The sequence below is a fragment of the Antedon bifida genome, chromosome 8 (assembly GCF_963402885.1).
Source record: "Antedon bifida chromosome 8, ecAntBifi1.1, whole genome shotgun sequence".
In the NCBI taxonomy this organism is placed as follows: Eukaryota; Metazoa; Echinodermata; class Crinoidea; order Comatulida; family Antedonidae; genus Antedon; species Antedon bifida.
Window position 1 is genome coordinate 4,639,507 of NC_136233.1, and position 20,070 is coordinate 4,659,576.

Genomic DNA, 20,070 nt, shown 5'->3' on the forward strand with positions numbered 1-20,070 from the left:
ATATTGATTAATTAAATAGGTCAAATAACATTGTTGTTCTTTTTTTTAGGTCATGAAAAATCTATCACAGGGGTTAGATTCAGCCCATGTAATCCTAACGTTTTGTATTCATGTTCAATGGATGGAACAATTAGGTAAATATAATGATTTTGATTTGTTAAAAATAGAAAACTGTGCATAAGGCTATACTGACCTCCAGTTTTAGGTCAGGATCTGTTCTATCACTAGAAGTATGGAGGAGAAGAGTCTCGAACCTGTGTCTATATTTTATGGATATAGGTTATTTTTTTATTGTATGTCTTTAGGCAATGTGGCCAAGAATTACCAATAGTGAATTAATCACTGTCATGTCAGATAGGTGGTAATCCCCCTGATACAGGGGCTATTTTGTGAACCAGTTCACCGGGGTAACCCCCTACTCTTTTTGAATAATGAACTGGGTTCTTTAAAGTGCACACAGGTTATAACTGTGTACATTGGACCTATGGTTTATAGTCCTTTTCCGAAAACTAGGAGCGAGTCGGCCTCGAACCCTTGCCAATGTTGTTGGCTCTTTAGGTACGGTAAATGGCGCCCCTGCCTTAACCGCTCGGCCATTTGACTTGTTGTAATGTAGTGCCTCGTTCAGTTATAACCACTCAACACTAACATGAAATCAATTTAAAAGTTAGACTGCAAGTGCAAGAAATTTTCTTTTATACTGTACCCAAAATAAAAAAAAAAAGTTTTTAATCAAACCAGCTGGCCATTTGACTGTCGTAAAATTGAACAATTTTTTTACAATAACAACAATAGATTAAGTAAGTATAAATTTGAAAATATTTTATATTTCAGAGGATGGGACATGAGAAGCAAAAGAAACAAGGCCCAGCAAATATTTACAGGTATGTTTTTATATTTATTATTATTATAGAACTATTATTATTATCTGGAAAATGTTTGCCTAACATAGCAAATAAATATATTATGGTACTTGATGAATCATCAGGTGAATTAAGATTTGTGTAATGGAGTATTTTCCTACTGATGGGATTACATTTGATCCCAACGAGAAGTACAGAACATCTAGCCCTACAGGCTTTATCGGAAAGAGATTCAAACTTTGCCAAGAAATGGCCAACTTGTTTTTTAAATTGGAGCAGGACAAACAAACATAATTTATTATTCCGTTTTATAACCTATTAAAACAAATTTGCCTTTGTAACTTGCTTACTGATGCAAGTGGCCTATGCTGATGAAAATTGGTATAGGGCAAGTCCAGTGTGTACAAGAGTTTGGCCATGGTGTATAGCTAGGCTCAGAGTTTTTGTTTAGAGCAGAGACAAAGATACTTGTTTTTTATACGATTTTCCATAGTGCCAAATTGTGAATGTAACTTAAGTACATTAAACATGGTAAACATTTTTTGTATAATACTAATAGTTTTACAAGTTTTTGTACATACTTTTTAAAATGTACCTACTGTATTTATTACGGTAAGCTTTGTTCTCACTTTGACGCAACTCAAAAGGATGTAAGCTCAACACAATAATCATATCATGTGATGAGTCACTTGCGTTGTCCCTACGTCATTATGATACGTGTAAGCTTTACAGTACTTACACAACGCTACCACACTGTCCCAGAAAATTTGCAGACTTTTTTGATGTTTATGTGACATTTGAAATGGTTTTTGTAGTGATTATCTCAATTAAATTTATCCCCTTCAAACATAAACAGTGTTTTTTTAAACATAAACATAGTAATTATGGCTGGCTTGCTGTTGATCTTTCATGTTTTCTTTTTTACTTTACTTCTTATAATACAACAGGGGTTTAATACAAAGAGAAGAGAGGGTGGGAGGAGAAAAATATGACAATAATTCATATTTTAACTAAATAAATATTTGGATTTCAGTACATCCAAAACAAATGGGAATTGATTGGTTTATTTCATTTATTTTTTCGGATTTTTAAAAATCTTTTTGGTTGATATCCAAAAATATCCATCACCAACTGTTCGCATTCATTCAGGGCATACATCTTTTTCTACCACTGTACTACAATAATTATTATAATGTCAATAATAATACATGCCCACAGTCAGACACAGTACACGAATCACCACCTAACATAGACACTCGTTTAAAGCACATTGGACCAACAGCTTACTGTTCAATCTGAAGGACAAGCAGATGTCTTATGATTCTTTACCTTTGTGCTATATCTTGTGTTGTTCTTTTATCCGCCCAACAAAATAATTTGCAATATTTGTGAGTTTCCAACGGATTTGTCAAAGCAAGCCTATACACTACAGCAGCCATGAGTGTTACAGAGGAACTTTTTTTCCCTAAAAGTGTGAGTGTATGCAAGCACTATAGACGGGAAAGACGATTTCCAATTACAAGATGAGCGATTTGTATTATTTTATAAAACATAGTGTTAGACCTAAAATTTTCCTGTTAGTATGGCTACAATTTTCACCTTTTTTTTGTATTAGATAGAACGTTGACGTGAACGATGAACTATTTACAGTATGCCATGCATTAACTGCATAACTTTGGGATTTGGCGGCGGTGTTAATATATCCAACGCTAAGTAAATGCTCAGTTCCGCAAGCATTTATAAAAAATACATTGACGCAATTATACATAACAGTCTGTCATCAAATTTAGTTTAGAACTGCTTATTTGTAATAATTATGTTGATATTGTTTTATATTTTGCAATTTGGGTCAGAATTTGTGGTTTATACTTACTTTTGAACATTTGAGAAATGAGTTTACTGATCTGAATATTTTGAACTTCCCCTGTCACCATATTTATAAATTTAAATGTTTTTGTTTTATACTCTATGTTTATGATTTGTTTAAGCTTGAAGAAAGCTGGTTTGGTAAATTATGGTATAAATTATAATATGTTGATACGTGCCTCACAGAGTTAAGAACATGTGGTCAGAGCTAGCACGGGGTGATGGGAGTTAAGCTTTCGATGACATGGCTTCATCTGTTGCTCTTGCTTGGTGATTGAAAAGCATGTAGTTTAACAAATAGTTTAACTAATAACTTGGCAGTAATAATGATGTACGCCATCTATTTCAATTTTTACAAATGGAAATAATATATTCTGTAAAAAATATGAAGTGGGGGCATGGTTTGTTTACACCTCAAGGAAAGCATTTGGAAGTATATACCAATTTATTGAGTAAATAAATACGAATGAGAATTACGTAAACAGGTTTTAATTTTGGTTATGATCCACAAATTTACAATTACAACAAAAAGAATATTGATTGATGTTGATTGATCTAGTTATGAGTGAGTGGTTGCATCTTTGGTCTATAGAAATCTCCTCTAATCTTATTTGATTTCTCACCCTGTAATCTCCAGGGACGCCAGCTGGGTAGACACTGAGGTCCGTAATATTGATTTGATTCCATAAATAGCATGTGAAATGGAATAAGGCGTAGTAAAAAAAATTGAAATCTGATACATTGATTTTGCACTTAATGTTGTTGATGGTTTGGCCATTCTGCTGCTGGATCAATGATGCCTACAATGATTATGTCTGGCAGGCATCGTTTTCATGTCACATGATCAGTCAATGTCACTTTTCATTGATTTTGTTTTCTTGCAAAAGTCATTTGATTCAGGTCTTCTGTGCGACATACAAAGTAGTGACATCTCACCAAACATTTCATCAGTGTGTTTTTGTGTCTGTAGAATTGTCAATATAATCCCTGTAGGGATTATGTCACATTTTTTTTTCATTATCATTCCAAAGCATGTGTATTTCGTACTATATTTTTTTATTCTAAAAGATTGTACTAGATGGACCATGTCAGATACTGATTATTATATTTTGTTTACTCTATAACCTTTTACTTTTTAGGGGTGTGGCGAGAGAATCAAATGTTTATATTGCTCTTTTTGCAGTGTCTGAATATAGAAAAATTTCTTTTTTATCAAACCTCATAAAATCTGAAATTAGATGCTTTGACATTTTCGTAACACCTAAACAGAAACTTTTTTTAGAAGAACGACAAGCTGTTAGTGTTAGGCAGACTGACCTCTAGTGGGCCAATTCTGTTGCAGGATCATGTGACTCATTGAAAGCGAAACAGACACGTATAAAAGACGCATAAAAGAAACAATTTGGATACAAACAAGACAATAAAACATAAACCGAGACGCACGCCAACTGATTCACATACTGTATATGACTCTATAGTTGGCCCTCTAGAAGTTAGTCTGTCTAATTACAACTTTTCATTCTTCTAAAGAAACACCTTTTATGACTGTGAACGTGCAATATGTATGTATTTTTGCAGGGATGAGAAAACTGTTGGAAGGGCATTTTCTTACATTGGTTTCATTGCATCATCCAAGTTGAACTATATACTTTATGTCTCTGGTCAGTTTGCAGAAGCAGACCAAAGGCAAAAATGATCGTTATTTGTTGATGAATGAGTGATGTAGAGCCTATTCATAATTGAATAATTAGTATCCTAAGCATGTATCGTTTAGGTGTTTATAGATAATTAATGAGCCACACTTGCAGCAGCACATGCTATGTATAGATTTGTTATTATTGAAGTGATTTGTAACTATCTACCAGTCACATCAAGACAGGTGTATATATACTGTATAAATCTCATTAGATGTTCCCTTTCAATGTCTCTGATGCTTGAAATATTGCTCTGTTCAGTTCATCCGTTCAGTTGCTCTGTTCAGTTGTTCCATTTAGTTCCTCCAGTCAGTTGCTCTGTACAATTGCTCCATTCAGTTGTTCCATTCAGTTGCTCCATTCAGTTGTTCCATTCAGTTCCTCCGTTCAGTTGCTCTAGTCAGTTCCTCCATTCAGTTGCTCATTCAGTTCCTCCATTCAGTTGCTCCAGTCATTGCTCCATTCAGTTCCTCCGTTCAGTTGCTCCAGTAAGTTCCTCCGTTCAATTGCTCCATTCAATTGCTCCATTCAATTGCTCCATTCAGTTGCTCTGTTCAGTTCCTCGAGTCAGTTCCTCCGTTCAGTTGCTCCATTCAGTTCCTCTGTTCAGTTCCTCCATTCAGTTGCTCAGTTCCTCCATTCAGTTGCTCTGTTCAGTTCATCAGTTTAGTTGCTCTGTTCATTTCATCAGTTCAGTTGCTCTGTTTAGTTCATCCATTCAGTTGCTCTGTTCAGTTCCGCCATTCAGTTGCTCCAGTCATTTCCTCCATTCAGTTGCTCCAGTCATTGCTCCATTCAGTTCCTCCGTTCAGTTGCTCCAGTAAGTTCCTCCGTTCAATTGCTCCATTCAATTGCTCCATTCAATTGCTCCATTCAGTTGCTCTGTTCAGTTCCTCGAGTCAGTTCCTCCGTTCAGTTGCTCCATTCAGTTCCTCTGTTCAGTTCCTCCATTCAGTTGCTCAGTTCCTCCATTCAGTTGCTCTGTTCAGTTCATCAGTTTAGTTGCTCTGTTCATTTCATCAGTTCAGTTGCTCTGTTTAGTTCATCCATTCAGTTGCTCTGTTCAGTTCCGCCATTCAGTTGCTCCAGTCATTTCCTCCATTCAGTTGCTCTGTTTAGTTCTTCCAGTTCTACATTGTATAGGTAAATTTTATATGAAAATCTCTGACAATACAGTACCTTTGAGAACCGTATATGGTCATTGGTCCTTCTTTTTTTGGTATCGTCTTCTACAATAAAACCCTCTGAAGGTGCTTAGTTAGACAGCAACAGTCAAGGATGTAGAAACGAGGAAGATCCATATCCCTTATTGGGGGAAATGGCATTGTCATGACCAGGTACACAAATGTTGTTAGAGGAATTAAACCCCATGGCTCTGTTTCTATAAGTAATTGTCCTTGATCATCTGTATACAATTCTTGACGTTAACACCAGTAATTAGATACATATGTGTGCAACATTTCAACAAATCTTCATCTAGCAATGACTGGATGTTAGTGGAATTTCATTTCATTTATTTACTTGACATCATGTCCTGGGACCCCATAAGCAACAGAGTCACCATAACATAAAATGTCTGGAGCTCCAGAAGAACTACATAAAATTAATAAAATTCAAAATACAGTTCAAAATACATTTAAAAATGTATAAACAAGAAAAAGAGGAAAAATGTATAAACAAGAAAAAGAGGAAAAATGTATAAACAAGAAAAAGAGGAAAAATGTATAAACAAGAAAAAGAGGAAAAATGTATAAACAAGAAAAAGAGGAAAAATGTATAAACAAGAAAAAGAGGAAAAAGAAATGGAATTGCTAGGAGTAGCTTTGCTAGTTGTAGAGCAGCGTCCCCTATTTCATATCAACACATCACAATAAATTTTTATTATTTAAAAAATTGTAGTGCTTATAATTAATGTCCTTGTTTTTGCAGTGGTTCATGTCCCCTTTAATTAATTTTGTTTAATACCAACTATCGTTTCTGTCCCTTTATGACGTAAATTTGACACATTTTTTTATACTTCCATCATAGTTGTAGCACATACAGTTTTATCATGTTGTCTGCAATCTGTAAATTATAAAAGACAATACCAACGACTTGCATCCTTTACGTAGGCTAGAGGTGATACTGATTTCCCTAGTCTACCATTAGCTTGTTATTATTAACCTGTGTTTTTGAATTTCAATCATCTGTATCTCAACATTCTCATACCTTTTTTTTTATTTGTCACCATCTCCATCTAACTTTTTTGATGTTTTTATCTGTTTTCTTAGACAAGCTGAATTTTCGTCATTATTTGTAGAAAAATTTGATTTTGTTTAAAGATGTACTCATGTATTGTCTCCCACAACATAAAAAATAAAGATTATATCAGACTTTGAATGGGTTATTTTGTACTTTTAATAAAGTTAATCATTTCCGTAGAAAAAAACAAAAAAGACAAAATAAAGTAGTTAAATTCAACCAAAAACCCATTGGCTGACAGCCAATTTGACTATGTTTTGCTTTAAATTACAGTTTTAAGGTAAATACATTTTTTTTCAATTTAATTTTTGTCAAAGTAAATAACTATTATGGGACAGTAAAATGGCATATTCAACAAAAAATGTTTAAATATTTTTTCAGGGGGACAATACATCTTTAAAGTTGTATGATAGGACTATGTTATCTGACTATACTTCAGCGTGCGAAATTAACATTTTCATTGCAAAACTTAAAGTTCAGTTCTATGTACTGGATTAAGGTTGTGTGCAAACGATCAAAATAAGTTTTAAGAAATTGTAATCTAAAGGTCATACTTAGTGCTTATTATTAGAAGACTGTAACTAAAGTATTATAAACTTGTGTTTTAACAGCTTCATTATTCGGTATTATGCATAAAATAGCTTTTTATTTTAAGCTAAAAAGCATTTTGAATATAAATCTTCATTATACTTTCATTCGTTTAACATGACACCAAAACATGAATTACTTATTGCATTAAATTACAAAATATGTACATTGTTTAAAAATATATAGACCTATTCATTAGGCTACAGATTCAGTTTCTTATTCAAACTACAGAACTAGGACGTTGAGATTTTTAAAAGTGTCTGTTAAATTGACAACTCGTAAGAATTGCTTAAGGGTCTATGTATTTATATCCGAATTGTTAAGCACAACATAGCTAGTAATCTACAGGCTGTATACTTTGTTTCTTTCGATCCAATATTTGGTCAGTCAAAGTGAATAACTATTATGTGACATTAAAATGGCATATTAAAAAAAACATTTAAAAAAATTTTTCTGTACTTTTTTTTTTATTCAATGTTACTTTATTAACATGATGAAGTTAAGTATTTAATAATTTTAGTAAATTGGGTGTTTCTGCTCTAATAGTATTTGCAGACGTATGATATAAAGTTATGTAATTATTAATTTGAAATGATAAATATGTGAGCTTTGATGTAATTCCATCTACATAAAGCTCTGTCTACAATATCAAACTTTATGTGACAAAAAAACGTAATGTGTCCATGGACATGATGATGTCATATTACTACCATATTTGAGCATATCACTACCATATTTGGACACATTTGGACACTTTTTTTGTCAAACTAGTTTAATAGTTTAGACAGAGCTTTACACTAGTTTTCTAGTACATATCTCAATGCGGAAAGCACTCCTGAAACTTCTTCGGAATACATTGTTAAGCTTGAAGTAACTGAATACAACATCTTTCCAGGGCTTGAACTGTACTTCAAGACCTCAGACTTTCTGAACATTTCTGTAGTGCAATGAAAGCCATTTATAACACCTTAAATGTTTATACAGCAAATACATATTTTTCTTAGAACACAAAGTTTCAACATGTATAAGTTCTATAATAACATTTGTTTGTAATTTATTGTTAGATTTGCGAGTTCTCCAAATTCTAATAAATGAGGGATTTTCTTTTGGCTTGATGAATTTTGCAACAAACTGTAGATAAATTGAAATGGATTCAACTGATCTAGCAATCAGCCTTAAAGCAATTGCCATACTTTGAACATTCATGAAATATCTCATTTATTTTACGGCTTTATGTAAATTTGATTTTTCATACTTTACTTGCCCATAATACTATATTTTAAACTTTTCTGTCAAAATTGAATATATTAGTCTAGCTCTGTTTTTATTTTTTTTATTGGGTATAGGGGTGTGGCAATTGTCATAGTGTGTGTGTGTGTGTTCAAGAAAAAGGGATAATCAGTTATTGGAATGCATGTTTTTAATCAATTATGTTCTATTGGTCCTGTTTTTGCTGGCAAATAACTATAATAGGCTGCTCGTAGGAATGTGCCACTTGTAATATAAAACAAGTTTTAATCAATTAACTGTTATTAGTGGATTATTTCTTGGCAGCAAAAACAGGCCCTACGATTTAAGAATCTAAAGAGTTATAATTCTTGGAATATTCACCATGAGTAATTGGTGATGATGGGCGTCAGTGAAGTACACTGCAAACTATGATAAATAGCACAGATTGATGAGAAGAAGTATACAAAAAAAGACATGGTTATTGTCCTATAAACCAGCAGGTTTTTTAAACAAACCAATGAAACAAAACAGCTATTTCCACGAAAATGTAGAGAAAAAGAAAAATCGCAGTGGTTAAATTGAGCGGTTAAGCTGACACGAACAACAATATTGATCTACCAAATTTACAGTTTATTTCTATTTGAATCTATTGGAATAACCAATGTGAAATGCATTTGGCAGATAGAAAAACTATTCTTTTTTAAACTTGTATTGTATTTTATTTTGTTAAAGAGATGAGCACTAGATAGGCCAGTTAGTTACAATGGTTTACTTTTTAGAATGGGCCGCTTGTAGAACAGACTGTTTGTTAGAATAGACTGCTTGTTACAATGGACCACTCGTTAGAGTGGGTCGCTTGTTGGAATGGACCACTTTTTAGAATAGGCTCCTTGTTGAAATGGATATATATCTATATTTATGGTAGAATTCATTGACTTCCATGATCTACAATTTACCAAGCATTTTGATACATTTGTTACTATATTTTATCGCTTCTTAATATTTTAATTGTTGTATTGTATTTTGTATTCGGCTTCTAAAACCCTACCAAAGAGTAACGTCCCAGGACATTTATTCAAATAAATGAGGTGTAGTAGTTATAAATTATACAAATCTAAATAGTATGTATAAATTGGGCATGTTTCCAATACTTTCCTCGTTAAATCTGATTTACATGTTTTGCATATGGGCATCAGCAGGCAAGGCCTGAAGGTTTGGGATAGATAGATAGATAGACAAACATTCTATTAACCGATTTCAGCAAACATTTAGTACAGAGTTAATGTTTTATATGACTCGTACTTGTAGTATCTGTCTCATTTCAGACATGAAGGTAACTTTTGCTTCCTACTCAATCTTCTACCTCCTACATGTTGTCATTAATTTGTTGTTTATCAGATACTGAAGAAATAACGTTCAAATTATGTCATGTTATGGTCTTACAGTTGCTCTTATTTTTCTACTTTAATTGATTCAATTTTGTCTTATTCAACTGTAATTATTTAAAATGCAATATTGAAAAACGTATACTTGGTTGTGAGTGGTTTATACAACTCTGAATTTCTTAATAATGCATTAAAATTATAGTATTAGTTTCTACAGCTCCTAGGTTAAAACATTAACACTGGATACATTTTAGTAAATTTGTCACTTTCAATGAATCCGACATTTTGTCCAAACAATCTCAGCACTTATTTTTTCCATTCGCATCTTTGCTATAGATGGAATAGAAGTAAATACAGATGACTCATAGTCAATATTTGTTGTTAAATATCCTTGTCTCTTAAATCATACTATACTAGAAACTAAAATATTGAAATCCAGATTACGGAAACGGAAAAGCCTGCTTCCATGGTTTTCTAGATCATGCAAGTATTTAAATACTTTTGTTGCCATGTCTACAATGCACGTCAAGTCCGAAAATCCTACTGTGCATACTCAGAAACGTGTGCACATGGGCAGAATAACTTGTTGATGTGATGAAATTTATCTATTATTGACAAAAATTAATTATAGCAACTTGAAAACAAATTTCAATAAATATAACTCTTTTTTTGTACTTTTCAGGTTATGAAGGGAATGTTTTTACCAGTTTTGATGTAAATTGTACCGACTCTGTCATCTGTGCAGGAACAGAAAAAGTTGGAGAAGATGCATACCTAATGTTCTGGTAAGTTAAAACAACATTAATATAGAGCTTGATAATTATAACTATTTTTTATAAATTATCTATGTTTATTGTAATTGTATACATTCTTGATATAATGCAAAAGTTTATAATAAAATAGATTTTAAATGGTATTCGCTTTGTACTTACAAATATGACTCGTCATATTTGTCAAAACAAATATAAAAGCTAAAAATAGTATCTGTTTTCATTATCGTATTAGTAAAGTTGCGAAATCTCTGTATAGGTCAATACCAACTTGTGACAACGCTGCATCTTACATGTTTTTAGTGTCAACATTGTATGAACTTAATGTTTTTAAGTTGATGATCTAAGTGTAATTTGTTTATTGAAAAAAAGTGGTTTATTAGAAACATGGGATTTGTCCTTCTTACAATCATTGATAACTTGCATGACAACAGCTGTCAGTGGCTCTATTTGAAGACGCCATTGGCTGCAACATGTTTATTTTCTTGACAAAGCCACAAGTTCTTCTGACCGCTCAATGGCACAGGATGGATTGTGGGATTTGTTTTGTAGCAATAAGTAAGATCATTGGTGTAACTTGTCAGCAGTTCATTTGATGTCAATGATTGTTTGAGTCCTACTACTTGTTGGGAAACTAGTCAATTATATATAGATAATAAACCATAGTAAAATGATAACTTCAGGTATCTTTTAGATACATGGTTTAGGATGATTGACATAAGTTGACATTTGGTAAACGTCGGTAATGAACTCTTTCATTCTGGAAAGGAAATTACAGAATTTTGTCAAGCTTGAAAATGGTTTTCAATCCAAGTCATGTCATAGTTTAGTACTGTAGGTGGTTTCCACTAATCTTTTTGTATACAGTAGTCTGGAAATAAATACTTTTTTCAAATGTTTTTAAATAGTATGACAACAATATAAAATTTTACTCTCTAGGTCAGGGGCATAAATTAGGCATACCATGTGTAAATTAGAATTGAGTGCTGTATATGTGACAGTTGAAAAAATAGATTGAACATCAATTAAGAAAAGTCTAAATTTCTGGTATATAGCTACACATAGCCAAATCGGTTTTATGTTGTTTTTTTTGTTTATGCTTGGATGTTTCAAATGCTGCAAAGATTAATCTAATCTACTAACCATTGTCTTGCAAAAAAAAAGACTTCCAGGTATTATAACATTTTAATTGAAACCAGAAATTTGAGCCACTTTTGGGCAAATTGTATCTAATGACTTTCTTACTGTTTAGATTTAGATCAACATAGATTATTAATATCACTGAAATGTCATTCTTTCAGTTTACGGTATTGAAAAAAAATAATGTGGATTTACCTAATTAGAAGAAGAAGAGATATCTGAGCTTTTGTATATTTTGAAAGCATAACATCAGATTTCCTACTTAAGAATTGTCAACATGTTGTTACAAAAGAGTTATAACTTCTACCAACCTTAATGTGATGTACTATGGCTGCATTCACACTACAGACTCAATCCTGGCTTGACCCACCGCAATCAGAATCAGCGTTGATGGCCAGATTGCAAAGAAGAATGTCAATCAACCCAAGGTTAATCTTGGATCCCTGTCCGGATTGAGATCGATTTCAAGCCAGGTGCGAGTCGATAATCTGCAAAAATCTGGAGGTGATACCAAAATTATGCACATTGCTTGGTTTTGGAGTTTCTCAATATCTGCATTGAATTGGGTGCACCATAAAAGATCACCATAGTCAATATGTCAGGCTTGAGGAGTGTGAAAATATCCTATGGTGAAAGCGTTATAATATTTTGTATTCAGATGGCCATTATTACGTCTAACAGGTATGACCAAGTATTAGCAGTCCACAGTGGGTCTATTACCAGTCCCTAAAATTAGGGACCACATTTATGTCACATTATTGTACAGATAAAAATAATTGTACTAAAGCTAAACAGTTGAGAAAACCAGTTGGACCAATTGAAAACCAGTTGAAAAACCAGGTGACCAGTTGAGAAAACCAGTTGACCAGCTGGAAGAACCAGTTAAACCAATTGGAAATCAGTTGGACCAATTGAAAACCAGTTCGACCAATTGAAATCTGGTCTCAACTGGAATGTTCACCTGGACTTGCTTTACATAGCTATAAATCTTGTGTGTAGTATAGTTTTAAAGATTATTTTCCTGTTTTCTCTTCCCCATGTGAATACAATATAGCTGTCTGTAGTTATTTATAGTAAATACATGTAATTATTCTTTATAACCTAGTACAGTAAAATTAGTCAAGTCGACACCTAAGCTGTTAAAGAGGGATGCCCTCAAAATCAGCATAGTCTCAAGACTCTCCTCGACCATAGTTCTAGTGGTAGTACAAATATTTTGAGGTTCATTGTACACACTTGTCTTGCGTGCACTAAAGGACCCAGCGAGACTTTCGGAAGAGTAGGGAGTTACTGGTCTGATGAATGAGCACTATTTGTTGATAACCCTTTAGGAATTAGTAGTCAAAGGGAAAGTTGTAATATGAATGCTACCTTTTATCAAAACTATGTTATGTTATACAATGTATTTGATAGGAATTTTATTCATATTTCTTGATAGATATAACCAGAGTCCTGGAATTATGTTTATCAGTTTTCTGCTAATTCACATTTAGTTATCTTTGTCCTTCAATGAAAAACACCATTTTTTGTCCTGTTTTTGTTTTAATTGTTGAATATTTCTTTTCATGTTGTTTTTTCTAATTGTTTTGGTACGTTTGTTTTTGCAGGGATTGTCGTTCAACAAATATCTTAGGAGCATACAAAGAATCGCATTCGGATGACATCACTCAGGTAAGCTATAGCACTAATGGTCCTATCTAGATTTAGTCTTCATTGTTTTGTGTTATGCTAGTTTAGACTGGTTTCGACTAGTTTATCATTTGGTCAGATCAGCAACATCTATATACCACTACAGCTTAAACATGGTCTTTGTTATTGTTTTCAATTGCTACAAACCAGTTTTTACTGGTTTAATCTAGTTAATTTGCATCTGTAGCTCGCACTACTACTTACAAGACTTCTTTTCTGCTTCGTTCAGTTTGCTTGTGGAACTCTCTTCAAATCTCTGCTCTGTATTCCAAAGGTAACCAATAGGTGTATTGCCATTTTGCAGATGTATTCATTTACCAATATATAAAAGCCTTGGCATGTCTTTATTTACAATTTTTTGCACATACTTATAGTAGCAGTACAGTATTCTATTCAAATTGCAACAATTTACCATAAATGATCAAACAAGTACCACAACACTTTTCAAGATTTAGTGCATTGCCCACTCGACTGGAGTTCCACTTCTAACATAATTGAAAATACAGTTACCTACAGAAATAAGTTTATTTACATATCTAACTTGAAACTATAAACCTATACCTAACCTCATAGCCAGGGAGGTTGTAAGATTCAATAAGATTCCTAAGTACCCTTTTCAAACGTGTCAAATGGCTAAGCGGTTAAGGCAGGGACGTCGTTTACTATACTTACAGAGCCAACAATACCAACATTATTTCAAGGCCAACTCGCTCCTATTTTTGGTGGTGGAACAAGAACCGTAGGTCTAGTGGACACAGTTTACCAGTATGCATCAATAGATACGAGTAGGGGCTTACTCCAGTGAACTGGTGAACAAAATAGCGCTTGTGTCAGTGGGATTACAATCTATCTGATATGTAGGACAGTGATTAATTTACCATTGGTAATCCTTGGATACATGTGCCTAAATACATAAAATAAACCAGAGACCAGCAGTGAAAGCGGCTCGCTTCAGTAGGAATCCATAGTGCTTTCTTTGCTCGCACTTTTCCCTCTGAAGATAAAAGAACTCTTTAAAAATCCTGGCAAAGAACTTCTTGATAACTGTGCAGTGTGGTGCGTACTTGATCATTTATGATATATATCACATATATTTTCAATGAAAGGTTTAAGGTTATACAATCTTTTTTTTATGTATTAATTTTTTTTAGATTAGCCTAAAAAAAGTGCATTACAATATTAACTGGGTTGAGGGGTATGCTTCAAATTATTAATCAAATCTGCACACTATTCTTCATGCCACTTCACCAAATTTGAACCAATTTCGATAAAACCAAGTTATACAAAAATATAGAACATCCTTTACTTGTGACTGTGAAACAAAACTAGGTATTCTCATCAGTCATTGTACCTGCGGGGGAAAAGTCCCATGTTAGCTCCAATCACAAATGTCCTCGTTTGCATAAAGACAAATAAAAACACTATTTGAGTAAAAGCCCATTATAGTAGGATGATAACAATTGATGATAAGTTCTTACAGAAAACAAGAGAAATAAAAAAATCTAGAACTGTAAGATAACCATATTCTGTCTTTGGTGAAAATAATATTTTCAAATAATATTTTCACAAGTCCTATCAAATGACGACAATATCAGTAAGCAATAATATCCTGATGATGCAATGATTTTATTGTTCAAATATTGATCATGATGTCATTTGATTGGATTTTTAAAAGGTTTTTTCACTTTTCTAATATCTTGTTTTCTGTAAGAAAAATGTGTGTTGTTCGTAGTATAAATAGACTTATGTCGCTGTCTATATAGGAACTCTGACCTTTATCCATTGACATAGTGAACCACCTAATCTGTTTGGCATTGGACTTTCCAACTAATTTATACTGGTCATTCTTCCATCATACATCTTTTTTCCAGACATGCTTTGGATCCTAGTTTACAAATTCCCATTTCTGTCAGCCTGTAATACTATAGCTTCCTTGTGATAAAGTTTGCTAATGCTCCCGCCCTCTTGAATATAACTGGCTAAAGGCGCGAAAGTGAAAGAGCAAAGTTTATGAATGCATTGCCAAACAAAAGAGGGCACTATCAACATTTTTAGAATGCATCAATACATCAATGGATATGTTGGTACTTTTCAGGCTTGATAAGGCTGAAAAATGTGTTTTTGCCACAAAAAGTTAATAAACTTCAAAGTCTAATGTAGTATGATACATTTATACATGTATATCAAGATTTTGTTTGCCTACTAAACAATAGGGACAAATTGCACTTTACTCAAAAGTATCATGCTAGGAGGTCTGCTCTAATCAGTAGTAGGAATATTAGTATACGCTAGATACTGTCAATTTTACCAACTCTGTATAGTACATTTGTATCGATAGCCAATAATAGAATTGTTTTGTATCATGATGTTTGTATTGTAAATTTATCCCTGTAACTTTTATTTTAAGACACCATATGTAGAATTGTTATTTAAACACACGTTATTTGTTTTAAAAAGTTATTTGATTTTATAATTGTATTTATGCTTAATCCATTCATGATTACATCCTTACTTTTTGTATAACTAACAAGTACTCATTTTACATGTATATTATTATTATGTTTGTATTCTACTTTTAAATATCATAAACAGTATTGTTGTTTCAATGTTATTTATAAAACATCTAAAGCTTACTGTATCTTTACCATTAAATTAATTAATCTATTTACACATCTAGCTTTTTTCGAAAATATGGAGGTTTTTGTGCATTGTGACAGCTTGATAATTTATGGAACTAAAAAACCTTAACTTCGCTGCTCTGTAACCAAAATCCCAGCGCCGTCTTTCTGTAAAGGATTTAATTCAAGATGAAAATGATGGATTACATGAATTAAAATTTACTTGGAATACTTTAGTGGTATAAAAGAAACATTGAATGTTTTCTAGGCCTACTGTATTGAATGAGGAGAATATTTCCACATTTATTGTTTAGTATATCATTTTTTCTGGTAATGTTGACTATGAAAAATGACTAATACTTTCCTTCTTTTCTCTTTTCGCTAGCAAAACAATTTCTCTATTAAACAGGTATATATACAGTATTTGTGAATTGCATGGTTTTTGTTGTATGTTAAATCGTAATTGCACTAGATTTTTGTGAAAAATTACTGATCGAATAGTAAAGTAATGTGTGCAAACAGCTCAGTAACTTTCTCTGACTGGAAAAAAAGATGCATATGTTTTATTGAATCTTGCTTGCTCAGTGTATAACAGACAGTCAGCATAACCAAAAAATCTAGTGCAAAAAAAAATTACTGAGTCACTTACTAAAGGGTTTTTTGCATTTAAGAGAGACTATGGTAAACCTCACCTAGCCAAAAAATGCCAGTGCTTTTAATTACTCTGCTTCACTATTGCCACATTCACATGAATGCTTTTCACACTCTGAAATTTTACTCTTGAATGTTGTATTAAAACTCACCATGCCAAGAATTGTCATGTAGGCTTACTGGCAGCTGTAATATTTCCCTTCCAAGGGCCTGGGTGCGATTGAGGCACAAACCTTCTGTGGTAGTTATATAATAGGGACTTTACGAAACATTAATAATTTATGCAAGCATGTATTAAAAAACTAAATACATATATAGATATTAGGGGTCAAGTCAACATAATTGTACCTTAAGTAAATGCAGTAACTTCAATATTTATACTACAAAAAACATATGATTTTAGTTTTATTTATATATTTATTCTTTATATTTTGTTTCAATGTTCAAGAGTGTATATGAGACAGTCACTTCAATAGTGTATATGATTACCTATAAATGTAATGGGATAAATAATAAATAAAATGTAGTTTACTGCAGTTACTCCAGTAGTATAGTTTTGACAAGGTCCCTTGCAGTTATAGAACATTTTGTGTAATCATTTGTACTCTGTGTGAACCAAATTTCATAATGCAATTCCCTGTGAAGCTTCTCAACACACACATTTATAGAAGTATTAATTGAAGTAACTGAGATCATAGGCCTTAAGAAGCTCATGATATTTGCTATTAAACAAATGTGGTGATATATTTACCATTTTATTTATGCTATATTCCGTTATACATGATATAAAGCTTTGTGACATAGTCACTGAATCGTATATTTGCATATTAAAACATTAGCACATGGTCATAACAAAAAAGCCAAAAACACCAATGATCTGAACTGAAATGGTCTGCACAAACAACAGTGGCCGGGTGGAAGGCAAGAGAGCCTCAAACCATAGCATATCGGCACATGTTTAAGGCTCTCCTTGCCCATAGTTCTGGTAGTAGAACAAGTCTTAAAAATAAGAGTAGTAATCCAGAGTATTATCTGGCTCATGTACATTTTAAAGATCCCAGTAGATCTTCTGTAAGAGTAGGGACTATAACCCTGGTGTGAACTGGTCCATAACCCCTGTCATTGTGTACAGACGAATGAGCATTGTTTGGTTACTTGACCTGAAGGGAGATGAAAGTTGTTGTGTCATCCGCACTGAGATATTTCCCCTCAATATTAAGTATTTCAATATTATTTAAGGATCTAACTAAATAAGGGTATTTTTCTAATCATATCCTCCTACGTGTAAAATGAAACATGGCGAGCTTATGACAAACTTGGTATCCTTTTAAAGGTCACCACAAATTTTAGTTATCTTGACTTTTTGTGACGTGAATACATTATTAATACTATATTCACAATCTCATCTTTTGAGATTTATTATCTCTATATTAAAGAAGATTAGAAGAAAAAGATAGAGATATTAAGATAAGAAAGTAAGTGTCATTGACACTCAGAGAGGTGAACATGAAATTTGGTTTTCTTGATTCTATAATACAACGTATATTACAACATTATTGGAAAAATCTTGTAGAATCTGCAAGACAAATCAACCTAATGAATTTAAATGCAGTACTAATAACTGTATACTGATCGATATTTGGCCTAAAATCTTGCTGATTGGCTGACGAAATTTAACTCTCTATATCACTGTATACTGTGGTAACATTAGGATGTCTCTGTAATGATTTCTGTCAGTTACCCGATTATCTGAGTTTCATAAGACATCAGTATACAGTATAAGATACTAAACGGCCAGTAGAAATCAATATTTAGAACCAAATGATTATCATCTATTTGATAGGACAGCTGTTCTAATACTAGTTCAGCTTTATTTATCGACGGAGGCCCGGATCAACACAGGGTTGTTATTCCCTGAGGCTGTGCATTACAGTTTGCCTTTTTCGATAATTTAACATTTGGTAAATTATAAAACAGATGAGACCTAAAATTTAACAGCATCTACATTTAAAGATAAGAAATAATTTTAAATTTTGCTCTATACCTCTCAGAAGAAAAACATACTGAAGTAAGAGCTGGCCTGTTTTTTTTTTGGTTTTTTTTTTCGAGAAGTCCCTAGTTGTTGTTTCTGCACATGTGTAATTGCCCTGGTATTAAACTGACCAATCATAGTAATCAAATAACTCCCAACATAATTGTTTAAAATGTTGAAATTGCATAATTCATCACACAGTTTCTGGTTTCAGAAAATGCATTTGCTAGACAGTTTTTTTGTCTATAATAAATGATGCTATACTATATCTTAATTCTTTTATGATACTTTTATTGTGACATGTGACATTTAAAACCTCCTGATTTACAGTCTTAACATAAATATTTCTTAAAGCCTCAGATTGTATTAAATTTAGATATAATTTGTTTGAAGTTTTTATTTGAACTTTATGTATTTATAGTGTCCCTATTAATTTCTTATTCATGCAGGTAAAATTCCATCCAACAAAAGCAAATAGCCTTGCAACAGGGTCAACTGATGGTCTAGTTTGTGTTTTTGACATTTGCGAGAAAAGCGAGGATGATGCACTTGTGACCACGCTAAATTCTGAATCATCTGTGGTAAGTTATTCATTAACGATTATTTAGAGGATGATTTTAAACATATCATTATGGGTCCACGGCTAAGGATAGAAAATAAGATTTAATCACTCTCTGATTCCATTCACAAGAAGTACACAATTTTTACATAAGAAAAGCCTTCTAAAAGACATTTTTTGGAGTAGATTTGTGGATAAAGCTAGGCCTAGCTGAACCGAGCTGATTCAGAGATAGCCTAATATGAAATAAAATATAAAACACAATTTAGTCTTTAGTACTTAGTACCACCATTACCCTTCTGGATAAATTGTCTCAGTGGCTAATTTTATTTGAATGGATATGTACAGTGTGTTTTAGACACTTTAACAAAATTGCAATTTTCTATAAATCTATAACAGTCACATTCAAATAATTGATTATTAAACATAAAAGCATTCATATAATAATCATAAGTTTCCAATTAACCAAACTTTAATTGCTATAGTAATTAATAATATTTTGTTTCTAATCTATAACATCTATATTTGTTATTCATTTTCTATTAATTTTTTGTTCAATGTGTTATTTTTCATTTCTTTGGTCTGTTAATTGTATGTACTAACATGTACTGAATGTAAAACTGAAAATACAATAAATAAATTTAAAAAAAAAAAAAAGATATCAAAACAAGCCATTTAGGCTTTTTCTCAAATTAGTGGTTACAGAAAACTGTGTTTGTAAATGAATATCTAAATAAAATGATT

The 20,070-nt window shown here is 32.4% G+C and overlaps 1 protein-coding gene across 3 annotated transcripts in view; it reads left to right on the top strand.

Moving 5' to 3' along the window:
* The window catches only part of LOC144850840 (WD repeat-containing protein 89-like), a 66,965-nt gene that overhangs the window by 29,012 nt on the left and 17,883 nt on the right, over window positions 1–20,070 (top strand). For 2 of the 3 annotated variants that reach the window (XM_078708313.1, XM_078708314.1), the window contains exons 4-10: window positions 50–134; window positions 835–884; window positions 10,550–10,652; window positions 13,385–13,448; window positions 13,696–13,740; window positions 16,470–16,493; window positions 19,217–19,348. In XM_078708313.1, coding sequence (XP_078564439.1) covers window positions 50–134; window positions 835–884; window positions 10,550–10,652; window positions 13,385–13,448; window positions 13,696–13,740; window positions 16,470–16,493; window positions 19,217–19,348 — 503 coding nt within the window. The remainder of the gene's footprint in view (window positions 1–49; window positions 135–834; window positions 885–10,549; window positions 10,653–13,384; window positions 13,449–13,695; window positions 13,741–16,469; window positions 16,494–19,216; window positions 19,349–20,070) is intronic. The other variant, XM_078708315.1, reaches the window with a different exon arrangement.